This window comes from Ovis aries, chromosome 15 (genome assembly GCF_016772045.2).
Source record: "Ovis aries strain OAR_USU_Benz2616 breed Rambouillet chromosome 15, ARS-UI_Ramb_v3.0, whole genome shotgun sequence".
NCBI lineage: Eukaryota > Metazoa > Chordata > Mammalia > Artiodactyla > Bovidae > Ovis > Ovis aries.
Genome location: NC_056068.1, coordinates 77,672,883 through 77,687,292, shown reverse-complemented (window position 1 = coordinate 77,687,292; position 14,410 = coordinate 77,672,883). Strand labels below are relative to the sequence as shown.

At 35.6% G+C, this 14,410-nt stretch overlaps 1 protein-coding gene and 1 pseudogene across 1 annotated transcript; both read right to left on the bottom strand.

Annotated features, from left to right (window-relative positions):
• Positions 1–835: 835 nt before the first annotated feature.
• On the bottom strand, positions 836–1,810 carry LOC114118251 (olfactory receptor 5T3-like). The gene has a single exon (XM_027979001.2). The coding sequence runs from the start codon at positions 1,808–1,810 to the stop codon at positions 836–838; it is 975 nt and encodes a 324-aa protein (XP_027834802.2).
• Positions 1,811–9,455: 7,645 nt separating this feature from the next.
• LOC114118372 (olfactory receptor 5T1-like) lies at positions 9,456–10,456 on the bottom strand (annotated as a pseudogene).
• Positions 10,457–14,410: the final 3,954 nt, after the last annotated feature.

Below are 14,410 nucleotides of genomic sequence, written 5' to 3'. Positions count from 1 at the left end.
TAGGGGTGTCAAGGGAAAACTGAGCCAAAGCTGAGTTGGGACCAGGAATGGAGAGAAACCCATATAGATGTTCTGCAGCTTAGTGGGGTAAGGGAACTGTTTAGCAGGTACTTGTATGTTATTCTTGAGTTGTGCTTTTCTTTAATTCTTTAGTTCATGAACATTATTGATAAATGCTAACACCGAGACTCTGTATTTTGTGAGAAAATGATGGTTTATACATGCTTCTATGTGTGGGTATAAGTAAATCCAATATTTGCCTGTTGAAGTCCTAAACTCCTTACCTCAGTCTGTCACTGAATTTAGAAATAGGGTCTTTGAGGGGGCAAGTGTAGGGTGGGGCCTTAATTCAAAATGATTGTGTATGTTGATGAGAGAAGCCTCAGAAGGAAAAAACCCTGGATACACCTTGATTTCAAACACAAAGCATCCAGGACGGTGAGAAAATACATTTGTGCTGTTCAGCCACACAGTGTTATGAGGTTTGTTATGGCAGCTTTGGCAAAAGTATATCACCAGTTATCAGCATATATATGTATATATGTTAGTGTATATGTGTATTTTGGGGTGTGCATATGTTTATAAACTCATTAAGAAACCGATGGATGATCACTATCCTCATCTGCAAAAACTACACAGTTGCTTGTTGACCATAATCTTTTTTAAGAAATATCCAAGAAGAAATAAAAGGCATAAAATTAAAAATAAAAATCTTATATCCTGAAGATACAAATATCCTGAAATCTTGTATCCTGAAATGTTGTAACCTTTTTATATGGAGACAATAACATAAGTCTTAATTTCTTCACCTCAGTGTTTAGTGTGAAAATGTACTTTATGAACAAACTGATTTTTTCCCAAACACTCTTCTGATTGCCTCTTTGACATCTTTGTTCCTTAAACTGTAGATGACAGGATTTAGCATGGGAATCACAATGCTATAAAATATTGACACAATCATGTCATGGTCTAAAGCATAGCTGGAACTTGGTCTCAAGTACATGAAGAGGATAGTCCCATGGTAAATGGACACTCCCGTTAGGTGAGAGCCACATGTAGAAAAGACTTTCCTTCTGCCTTCAGCGGAATGCATCCTCAGCATGGCCAGCAGAATGAAGCCATAGGAGATGAGGACAATCAGGACAGTGACCATCTCAATAGAGCCCACAAGGCAAAAGAGCAGAAGCTGGTTCGTGTGAGTGTCAGAGCAAGAAATAGCGAGGAGGGGAGGGATGTCACAGAAGATATGTCTGATTTCACTGGAGGCACAGAAGGAGAGGCTGAAAGTGGCCACTGTGTGTACAGTAGCATGCAAGATGCCACCCACATAGGAAGCAATGATGAGTGGCACGTAGACTCTGGGTGCCATGCTGACTGAATACAGGAGGGGGTCGTAGATGGCCACATAGTGATCATAGGCCATTGCAGCCAGAAGAAAGCACTCTGTGGTCCCAAAAGTAACTAAAAGAAGTGTCTGTGTTACACACTCAGGATATGAAATAGTTTTATTTTCCACCAGGAAATTGACTATCATTTTTGGAGTGACAACTGAAGAACAGCAGGCATCCAAGAATGATAACACACTCAGAAAATAGTACATAGGATTGTGGAGCCTGGAATCCACAATGACCAAGGAAACCAATCCCAAATTCCCTATCAGTGTAAAAAGATAGGTTTCTAGAAATAGTAAAAATAGAAAAATTTGAACGTCAAAATCATCTGTAAACCCCATCAATATAAACATGGTAATTTCAGTCACATTTTTTACCTGAACCCTGTATAAATCTAAATCTGATAGTGGCCCTGACATTTCAGCTTTTATTGTTTTTGTTCTAAAGGCAGTATATAGCGAATATAAAGTCCACACAATTATACCCTCCTATCTGTTTCTTAGAAGGGTATATTGAATCCTAAAATTATTTGCAATGAGGGAATAAGCAGGGATTAAACATTGAGTTCAAGTGGATGTATCACCCTGTAAAAATAAATAAATTGATTATTGTCAGTTAAATTTGTTCCATTAAAATTTTTGCCAGTTTAGTTTATTTTCTGTTAAACTTAGTGCTTACTGTTTTAACATTACATCATTTTAAAAATCACAAATGCAAATAAATATAGGAAGTTTTAAATTAACAAATAATGGAAAGTACACATCTGAGTGCTAATCCTAGATTTTCATCAGTGATACCTTTCTTTCATTTTGCAACGTATAAATGGGAGCAAACACATGTCATAAGATTGTGTTGAATTTAAATGATAAAAACCAATGTGGAAATTATTAAGCTTTAAAGAATGTCCAGATGACTAAATGGGATAAGTTAGACTTTCTTTACAACTAGCGCACAAGGCAGCTTTTCCAAGCCAAATCATTTTATGTCCTCTTTTCTGACTACATTCCCTGTTTAGCACTGCTGGAACAGTGGTGAACAGAACATTATTCTGCGGGTAAATGCAGAACAAGAACAGCAAGTGGTTGCTGTTTTTGTGGTTTTGCCTTTCAGCGTTCATTCTTTGAAAAACAGCATTCAGTTTGTTCATTTTCTCCCCCACAATCTATTATAATGTTTTCTTGTCTACCAACTAAAATTTTCTATACAAACATTGTATCTCTGCAAAGTCCTTGCATGTGTGTCTGAGACATATTCTGAGCAAAAATAAACTATGGGACGTTCATTCCATATATTATAGTTGCATATGGAGTTTCTATAAATACTGTAAACCAAATGTCACCTAATGATACATAATAAAGTTATTTCTCTAATGCATTGCTAAAAGTATAATATCCTGATTAAATCACAATGTAGTGTTTTATCACTGCTATATTTCCCTATGCTGGCAGTGTTGCTCATTCAAAGGAATATGAAAACAAGGAAAATGTACAATACATAATCAAAATGTTGATGAGTCACCAGTATCTGGTCCTACAGCTTCCATCTTTGAAACATAAGTATTGCATCTATATTATAGGAGCAAGATTTCAGCCTGTTAACTTTTGTTCTTCCTCAGCGTTCCATAGACCATTATGCATTAAGGGTGTGCAAAATCTGTAGTGCAGAGGACTGGGTTGAATTCAATGATTTAAAAATGATTTATATTCTTAACATGAAACATTATATTTTTTTTTGTTTAGACTTCCTTATACCAAGAGGAGAAGCAAATGATTGTTAGAAGAAAAAACAAACAAACAAACAAACAAAAACGAAAAAACAAAAGTTGTATGTCTTTGCTTTCCCAGAAACTTCCTTCTAACACACATAACAAGTAATAATAATAATAATAATAGCACAATGTATGTGCTGAGTCATTTCAGTCTTCTCCAACTTTGCAACCCTATGGACCATAGTCTGCCAGGCTCCTCTGTCTGTAGATTTTTCAGGCAAAAATACTGGAGTGTGTCACCATGCCCTCCTTCAGGGACTCTTCCTGACCCAGGCTGTTCTATCCTGATCACTGCAGGAACCCACGGCTCTTAGTCTGCAGTATCGTTAGGTGGGTTCTTTACCACGGGTGTCTCCTGGGAGGCCCCGACAACAGCATAATACACAAAAGTATTAGGATAAACTAGTTTAGTTTGAAAGATACATTAATAAAATAACTTATAAAACCACAATAATAATATTAAATAATGTATAGATTATCACAAAAAATATATTTATGTTTTAAAATTTTCTCATTTTCTTTCACCCTCATCTATTTCTGTCTCTTGCTCTTCTCTCTCTCTTTTCTCTCTTTCAAGAAAAGACGTATAGTGTACAAAAGTGTTTACCAGAGCGTGCCAGATACAAAACAGGAATTAGGCAAATAAGAAAACACACAGTGTAAAGAAAAAAAAAAAAAACGATGCAAGCAAAATTTGAAAAATGTACCAATAGTTCCTCTACCAACCCTTGCCCAACATGAGTTGAACTGTGTAGATACACTTAAACATGGTGTTTTTCAATAAATATTTTGAAAAAAATTAGGAGATTTGCAACAATTTGAAAAAATTTATAGAACTATGTAGCCTAAAAATATTTTAAAAATGAAAGATTATTTAGATATGTCATGAATGCATGAAACATATACAGATACCGGTCTATCTTCATATATGCATTAATATAAAATTAATAATCTGTTAGTTTTCTCACTATTTTACAATTTTACTTTTGAGAAATTACTTGACTTTATAGAATGCTTCTCTTATTTAAATGGAGAAACCTGTGTATTGCCTAATCATTATAGGTATTTTTTAATGTAACAATGTTTTCAGTAACTGTATTATGAATATGACTGTAATATCATACGCCATAAAATGTAAGGACTTTATCTCCTGCATCCAAGGTGCTCCAGCACAGGCACTTCTATCAACTAATATTTCAGGAAATTAGAACTGATTATATCCAGCAAATATTACTTTAAGAGATAGAGCATAGAAAACCAAAAATATGGATTCCAAGTTTTTAACAAAATAGCCACATTCTGGAAAACTAAAACCAAATCAGTTCCTCAACTCTCATACAGTAAGAAAACATGCAGAACTTAATATCTGTGAAAAAAAATACTGCAAATACCAGTCTTGAAAAGAAGGAAAGACGTGGTAGCAGTTACCATGTGTTATTAAGGTTTAGAAAATGTGTGTACTTCATCTTAAGTGATCTACATAGCAACCTGCAGTTAAGTAATCCAGCATTTTATACATGAGAAACCTAAGGACTAGCTAGACACATAAGTTAACCAAGTTTACATAATAAGTTACTAGCAGAGTCAGGATTCAAAGTCAGGATTTTTTGTTCCCGCATGTTAAGCTATTTCCCCTTGACCATATTGCAGACTCTTCGTGCTATGCCATAGTTCTGGAAATGGCATACCTTAGAAATAATGCCAAATAATATCTTCATGTATTTGAATTCATTTATACAGTGGTCATGTATGGATGTGAGAGGTGGACTGTGAAGAAGGCTGAGTGCTGAAGAATTGATGCTTTTGAACTGTGGTGTTGGAGAAGACTCTTGACAGTCCCTTGGACTGCAAGGAGATCCAACCAGTCCATCCTAAAGGAGATCAGTCTTGGAATTTCTTTGGAAGGAATGATGCTCAAGTTGAAACTCCAGTACTTTGGCCACCTCATGCAAAGAGCTGACTCATTGGAAAAGACTCTGATGCTGGGAGGGATTGGGGGCAGGAGGAGAAGGGGATGACAGAGGATGAGGTGGCTGAATGGCATCACGGACTCGATGGACGTGAGTCTGAGTGAACTCCGGGAGATGGTGATGCACAGGGAGGCCTGGCGTGCTGCAATTCATGGGGTTGCAAAGAGTCGGACACAACTGAGCGACTGAGCTGAACTGAACTGATACAGCTCTTAGGTTAAGTATCAGGATATTAAAGCAAAACAAAACAAAACCCAGAAGTACCTTCTAGAGCAATTAACTGACTAGTAAAACAGATTTCAAACTTATTTATATCCCTCCATGAGAAAAACATCTTAATCACCAAATGGCACTTACCCAGTTGCTGATTGATAGTTAACTATCTCTCCCTTTAATATTTTTTCTTGTTTAAATCAACTTTTTATTTCTACCATCCTCTTTCTGTTATCTTCCATTGAGGAAATTAACTTTCTAATCTATAATTCCATATACCTAAGTATAGTAAGAGTAGGTTCTAGTTCTCTACCATGTTCTCTGGAGTTCTTAAAGCTTCTAAAATGTTTTATAAGTGATGAAAAACCTTTCCTCTTACCTGTGGAAATTAATTGCTCAATTAAGGTGTATACGAATATTAGGCGTTAGGAGTCTTATACCAGATTGCCGAGCTTTTCTTGAAATCTATGGGGAAGCTCCAAGGAATAAACACACTAATTCTCTTCTGGGACAGAAAGTAACAACCTGATTTCATTTTTTCCCCCATAGTAAATGAGTAGCTGGTTCTGGAGCAATGAACTCTTATTATAAATAAAATTGAATAAGTACAGTAGGCCTCTAAATAAAATGATCTTTAGTGGAAAAAGGATATTCATAGAATTGGAAATGAAATCTGATACAGGACATAGTCCTCATTCTGACGCTAAATACCTATGTACCAGGAAATATGACCTGTTATCTCTCAGAAATATGTAGTATTACTTCTCTCAAAATTCTTTATACATACACATAATGAAATTATGTGAAAGCATAAGCTGTGAGATAATTCATAATCATTTAGTGATGATTATTACAGTTACTTAAAATTGCTAGATATCTGAGTATTATGGAAGACAAATTGTTTAAATAAACAGTTTAAATATATTAAATTTTAGTGAGTAGTTTAATGGAAGAGGCATGACATAAGTACATGAACAGATAGTTTGACAGGAGACATGGTACAGTATACAGGTAACTTTAATATTCTGTGTGGTAGCACCTTTTAAATTAGAGATTTGGCAGATAAATTCCAAGCTTTTCAGTTGCATGGAGACTTGTATTTTGGAGTGTGCCATATACCACTCCATAAATTAGTACCTAGCAATGCATTTAAACTGTTTTCAAACAATTGTAAAACAACACATACATGCTTCCAGTCTACATCCAGAGATTCTAAATCAGTAATTAGGAAGTGCTGGTGACAGAGTCTGAGTACTAAACCAAAGAGAGAAAAAAGAAGAGAAAAGAATGAAAAGAAACAGGAAGAAAAAAAGAGGAGGGAAGAAAAGAGGAAAGGAAGGAAGGAAGAAGGAAGGAATTTTGTAAACAGCCCAACTGTAAACAAAGGCTCTACTGAATAAATGCAATCACAAGAGATCTTTATAGTCAGCATTTACACAAGCATTTTTACAGAAAAGACAAGGTAATAAAATATAATTTTTTATGAAAATGTGAAGGAGCTAAGGTATTCAAAACACTTTTGAAAGTGTTGGAGGCCTCACATAATTTCAAGATTTAACACAAACCTAAAATAACCAAGATATTGTGGCACTGGTTATAGGACAGACATCTAAGTCTGCAACAAAACAGACTTTTCAGAAGTAAACTTACACAGTATAGTCTACTGATTTTTGACAAAGCCGTTAAGGAAAATACAGAGAAGAAGGATAGCCCTTTTTCTAAATATGGATAACAGCTTAAAAAAATACTAAATATTAACAATATGAAAATGAAAGATTAGCAGTAAAACGTGGACATATAGTGCAGATATTTTATCGCAAAATATACACAGATGGCAATTTAGTACATTAAAAAAAAATGTTCAACACCATTTGCAATTCAGGTCAGTTCAGTTCAGTTGCTCAGTCGTGTCTGACTCTTTGCGACCCCATGAATTCAGCATGCCAGGCCTCCCTGCCCATCACCAACTCCCGGAGCCTACTAAAACTCATGTCCATCAAGCCGGTGACGCCATCCAACCGTCTCACCCACTGTTATCCCCTTCTCCTCCTGCCTTCAACCTTTCCCAGAATCAGGGTCTTTTGCAATGAGTCAGGGCTTTGCATCAGGTGGTCAAAGTATTGGAGTTTCAGCTTCAACATCAGTCCTTCCAATTAACACGCAGGACTGGCCTCCTTTAGGAAGAACTGGTTGGATCTCCTTGCAGTCCAAGGGACCCTCAAGAGTCTTCTCCAACACCACAGTTCAAAAGCATCAATTCTTCTGCACTCAGTTTTCTTTATAGTCCAACTCTCACATCCATACATGACCATTGGAAAAACTATAGCCTTGACTAGATGGATCTTTGTTGACAAAGTAATGTCTCTGTTTTTCAATATGCTGCATAGGTTGATCATAACTTTCCTTCCAAGAAGTGTCTTTTAATTTCATGGCTGCAATCACCATCCACAGTGATTTTGGAGCCCCCCAAAATAAAGTCAGCCACTGTTTCCACTGTTTCCCCCTCTTTTTGCCATGAAGTGATGGGACCAGATGCCATGATCTTCGTTTTCTGAATGTTGATTAAGCCGACTTTTTCACTCTCCTCTTTCACTTTCATCAAGAGGCTCTTTAGTTCTTCTTCACTTTCTGCCATAAGGGTGGTGTCATCTACGTATCTGAGGTTATTGATATTTCTCCCAGCAATCTTGATTCCAGCTTGTGCTTCCTCCAACCCATCGTTTCTCATGATGTACTCTACATATAAGTTAAATAAGCAGGGTAACAATATACAGCCTTGACGTACTCCTTTTCCTATTTGGAACTAGTCTGTTTTTCCATGTCCAGCTCTAACTGTTGCTTCCTGATCTGCATACAGGTTTCTCAAGAGGCAGGTCAAGTGGTCTGGTATTCCCATCTCTTTCAGAATTTTCCACAGTTTATTGTGATCCATACAGTCAAAGGCTTTGGCATAGTCAATAAAACAGAAATAGACGTTTTATTGTGAAAAGAAGGGAAGCAAAAAGCAAAGGAGAAAAGGAAAGATATACCATTTGAATGCAGAGTTCCAAAGAATAGCAAGGAGAGATAAGAAAGCCTTCCTCAGCAATAAATGCAAAGAAATAGAGGAAAAGAATAGAATGGAAAAGATTAGAGATCTCTTCAAGAAAATTAGAGATACCAAGGGAATATTAAATGCAAAGATGGGCTTGATAAAGGACAGAAATGGTCTGGACCTAACAGAAGCAGAAGATATTAAGAAGAGGTGGCAAGAATACAAAGAAGAACTGTACATAAAAGACTTCATGACCAAGATAATCACGATGGTGTGATCACTAATCTAGAGCCAGACATCCTGGAATATGAAGTCAAGTGGACCTTAGGAAGCATCATTATGAACGAAGTTAGTGGACGTGATGGAATTCCAGTTGAGCTATTACAAATCCTGAATGATGATGCTGTGAAGGTGCTGCACTCAATATGCCAGCAAATTTGGAAAACTCAGCAGTGGCCACAGGACTGGAAAAAAGTCAGTTTTCATTCCAATCCCAAAGAAAGGCAATGACAAAAATGCTCAAACTACCGCACAATTGCACTCATCTCACACGCTAGTAAAGTAATGCTCAAAATTCTCCAAGCCAGGCTTCAGCAATACATGAACCGTGAACTTCCAGGCGTTCAAGCTGGTTTTAGAAAAGGCAGAGGCACCAGAGATCAAATTGCCAACATCCGCTGGATCATAAAAAAAGCAAAAGAATTCCAGAAAAACAACCAGTGTGTATACATGCATATGTGTGTGTGTGTACATGTGTATGTGTTTATCTGAAGATACATATAAGTTTAGGTACATGTATACCGTCTTCATATGAATATGATAACAAAATACATATTGCATACCCATGTTATGTGGAGAAAGTTGTACATAGGTGTCACAGTTTCCTGCATGTGCAAAAACTGCATATGTGGTAGGTTGACTGTAATCTTTATTTTAAACATCTAAGAATAACAGGTAGACACAAATAAACTAATAGGAAATATTTTAATTATAACTTTTCGAAAACAAACAATTGAAAACAAAAAATTGTTTTTTTGAAAACAATAAACATCATCCTTAATTTATTTCACTTTTAATGTTTAGTGTGAAAAGCATACTTTGTTGATAAACCAATTTTTCCCAAATACTTTCTTCATCGCCTCTTTGACATCTTTGTTCCTCAAGCTATAGATGATGGGATTCAGCATGGGAATTATGATGGTGTAAAATACAGACACGGTCATGTCATGATCCAAGGCATAGCTGGAACTGGGTCTCACGTACATGAAGAGAACCGTACCATGAAAAATGGACACTCCAGTTAGGTGCGAGCCACAGGTAGAAAAGACCTTCCTTCTCCCTTCAGCAGAACGCATCCTCAGAATGGCCAGCAGGATGAAGCCATAGGAGATCAGGACAATCAATATGGTGGATACCTCAATAGAGCCTGCAAAATAGAAAACTAGAAGCTGGTTCATGCGAGTATCAGAGCAAGAAATAGCAAGGAGGGGAGGGATGTCACAGAAGACATGTATGATTTCATTGGAGGCACAGAAGGATAGGGTAAAAGTAGCCACTGTGTGTAAAGTAGCATGCAAGATACCAACAACATAGCAGGAAATTATAAGTGGCACATAGACTCTGGGTGACATTGTAACTAAATACAGGAGAGGATTGCAGATGGCTACATAGAGGTCATAGGCCATTGCGGCCAAGATGAAGCACTCGTGGTCCCACAAGTAAGAAAGAGAAATATCTGTGTGGCATATCCAAGAAAGGAAATGGTTTTATTCTCTGATAGGAAATTGATCAGCATTTGGGGGGTGATAACAGAAGAATAGCAAGCATCCAAGAATGGTAATGCTGTCAGAAAATAGTACATGGGGTTGTGGAGCCGGGAATCCATAATGACCAAGAAAACCAACCCCAAATTTCCTATCATTGTAAAAAGAGAGATTGCTAGAAATAGTAAAAAGAGAAAGATTTGCACCTCCGAATCATCTGTAAAGCCCATCAGTATAAACATGGTGACCTCAGTCCTATTTTTTATCTGAATCCTGTATAAGTCTAAACCTGATGGTAACCCTGACATCTCAGTTTTCATTTTAAGTTCCAAAAGCAATATATGGCAAAAATGGAGTCCACCAATTATATCCTCACGTCTGTTTCTCAGAAATCCTTTTCAGTGAGGGAACGGTCCAGTGATTAAAAGTTGAGTCCAAGTGGATGCATTACTCTGTAAAAATAAATTAACTGCTGTTGATTACATTTTCATGTTACAAATAATGCCAGTTTACCTGTTTTAAGTTCCAATTTATTTTCTGTTAAATTTGTGACTGCTCACTTTCATATTATGTCATCTTAAAATCCACAGATACAAATGAACATAGGAGTTTTTAATCCCAAAATTATTATAGTAGAAAATACACATCTAAGTGCTAATCCCAGATTTTCTACCGCATGCATGAAGTTTACAATTTGTAAAATGTGAACAAATACATTAACATCATAAGATAGTGTTAAATTTAAATGTTAAAACTGATGTGAAAATTACTTAACTTTATCATGTCCCCAGATTACCAGGAAATAGGATTATTATTATTACTATTATTGTGATATCACGTAGTCATGTCCAACTCTTTGCAACCCCATGGACTGCAGCCCACTAGGCTCGTCAGTCTAGGCAAGAAGACTGGAGTGTGTAGTAGACATTCCCTTCAGGGAACCTTCCTGACCCAGTGGTCGAACCTGGGTTTCCTGCATTGCAGGCAGACTCTTTATAATCTGAGTCACCAGGGAAGTCCAAGCAGATCCACTTGTACCAGAGGTGAGATTCGAACCCACAAGGATGTAAATCCATTGGATCTTAAGTCCAGTGCCTTAACTACTTGGACATTCTGGTACCTGAATTTTCTATAATTACTATAAGATACAGTCATCCCTAGGTGGGGGCATGTAGTTCCAGAATTGCCCTCCCCCATACCCAAATGAAAGATGCACAAGTTCTTTATATAAAATGAGGAGATATTTACCGTGTGAGCAACACACCTCTTCTCACATACTTGAACCCATCTATAGATTACTTATAAAACCTAATATAATGTGCATGTTGTCTAAAAGGCTGTAAATACCATTTAAACACTTTTAAAATAGTTGTTATGTGCCGCAAGTTTGTTTTATTTTTTCAAGTAATAATGATCTGCACATCATTATTTTCACAGCACTTTGGATCTACAGTTGATTGAATCCAGGGAAAGTAGAACGCTTGGATATAAATGGCACTAATTGTAAATATCTCCTGATGACAGATAATAACTCTTTAGAAAGGATATTGCTAAAAGAAGTACATGACTGTATAAACCACAGTGTAGTGTGTTACTATGGCTCATATTTCCCCATGATGTCAGACTGTCGCTTATTCAGTGGAGTATGAAGAAAGCTAAGTGCATAACAAACAAGCGAAATGCTAAAAGGTCATTAGTATCTGTACCTAAAGTCTGCAGTATTGAAGCAATTAGATATTTCATTTACTGTATTTAGGACCAAGATTTCAGTATCATGACTCTTGTTTTTCTTCAGTGTGCTATACAGATCAACATGTATTTAAAAGAATGAAAAATCTGCTGTGGGTGGGAATGAGCTGAATTCATTGACCTACCAATAACTTATATTACTAACATGAAATGTACTCTATCTTTGTTATAATGAGACATACATACATCAAATAGAGAATGAGCAAATCAGCTTAAAACCACTTTTAGAAGTAAAACAAAGTCTTGTATCTTCATTTTCCCAGATAGTTCCACCATTCACGTGAAAATTTTTCTTAATTCATATAATAAATAATTTTTCACCTATGGAGTTGTCAAATCAAAAAGGAAAATCTTACTTAATCCTTAGAGAAATATATATGGTACAAATATAATATATGATTAAATCAAATGTTTGTCTCTTTGTTGATTCAAAGAACTCACATATTACTCTTGAAAGCACATATATACACACAAATGTATTATAAAAATTCCAGTTTAGTTTGAATGGTTATATTAATAAAATATCTTATAAAACCATCAAGTTTATTATCATTAAAGGTATTAAGTGTACTAAATGTATTATTTGAGTATCGACAATATAGTCGTTTTTAAAATTCTTTATTATCAATCTTTCTCCTTCAAGAATCCATATATTACACACAAAAATATTGATCGACAAGAATAAGTTTCAAAATAAGAATTAGACAGATCAGAAATACAGTAAAGATAAAAAAATATGCAGGCAAATTTTGAAAAATACATCGATTGTCTAATAAGGAAATTCTTAAAATACATGTTCACTAACCTTCACAAGGGAAACTTTAGCTTTATTTTGATTCTAATTTTTATTTAACTGATGTGTTTGAGACAGCACAATTGTGGAAGATAAAAATATTGTATTTAACTCTAGAACCTTACTATTAATCTCAGGTTTAGTGCCTAATGTGATTTAGCCAAAGTAACTTGAGCCTTCAAATGAAAGAATAAAATAGATCAAAATGTTGGTGCATATTTTGTTCTACTATATGAACATGGTATGATAACAGATTTCTTATTTATGAAATGCATTAAAATGTTTTATTAAAGTGTCATTGAGTGAAGGATGCATACATATTAAATATGACTATAATTTGCTTCAAATTTTTAACTTGATGGGCAGTTATAAATAAATAGGGAGCTAGGAAATCAAATTTTTGTCAAAGCATTGGATAATAAATGGACTCCAAAATCTAAGTAGCTCTTCTTTTAGTTAAGCTCATGTGTTACATGACATTTAATGTAAATTAAAAATATCATTCTCATGAAATTAAACTAACTGAATTCCAGTATTTAATGCTATCAATCAACTTAAAATTTTTCTTTCATTGTATTCTGATGTGGGGGGCATATCAATAAAATAATAGTATGTTTACTTAAATATCCCGATAATTTTGTCCTTTACAACTTTCTCATAAACCTTTATATCTCTGATCTATTTTCTTTGCACTCCATTTTTTTTTTTCTTTTCAAAATTTATTTATTCTTTAATTGAAGGATAATTGCTTTGCAGATTTTGTTGTTTTCTATCAAACTTCAACATGAATCAGCCATAGGCACAAAAGGTGGATTATGAGTGAAGCCATATGTTATTCTTAATCATGCTTCATTAGAGCAGTTACCTATCCATTGTAGAAAAATTAGGAATGATAGACGAAACGAGTTTCCCAGGTGGTGCCAGTAGTAAAGAATCCATCTGCCAATGCAGGAGATGTGGGTTTGATCCCTGGATCACGAAGATACCCTGGAGAGGGAAATGGCAATCTAATCCAGTACTCTTGCCTGGAAAATTCCATGGACAGAGGAGCCTAGTGGGCCAGTCCACGGAGTGGCAAAGAGTCAGTCATGACTTAGCACACAAAGACAAAAAGTATGGGGTCATTTACTTCATCCAGGGTGCTCTTCAAACAGGCGATTCTGTCCACTAATTAAGGAAATTAGAACTAATTGTTTTTGCATCTAGCTGATTTCACTTTGAGAGAAAGAGTCTAGGAAGATGGATCCCAGATTATCGACAAAATACCATCATTCTGAAAAAATATAGCCATTTATTTATATCCTAATTCTGACTGCTGTCTTCCATCTAGGAAATTAAAACAATTCTCTAATTTATAGCTACTTTGGGCTAAAAATTCGGGAGTCTTTCTTATTTCCCCTACTATGTTCTCATAAATTTCCTCACTCAATCCTTAATTCAGTTCTGAATCAACTAGATGAAAAATTTATCTAAGAGTTAAATATTAAGGCATAGAATCTAGTACAAGATTTAAGGTTATCACTTCTAAAATATATTGTAGTCAAAGAAAATCCTTTCATATTACCTGTGAAAATGAACTGCATGCTCAGTTAACAGATGCTATGAGGGTTGAGCATCTGAACTCTCATACCAGACTCTCTGGCTCTTGAAATCTTTAGGGATATCTCAGGGACAAAAACACTAATTCTCTTCTGGGATAGAAAAGTAACAAGATTTTTTTTTTCCTCTT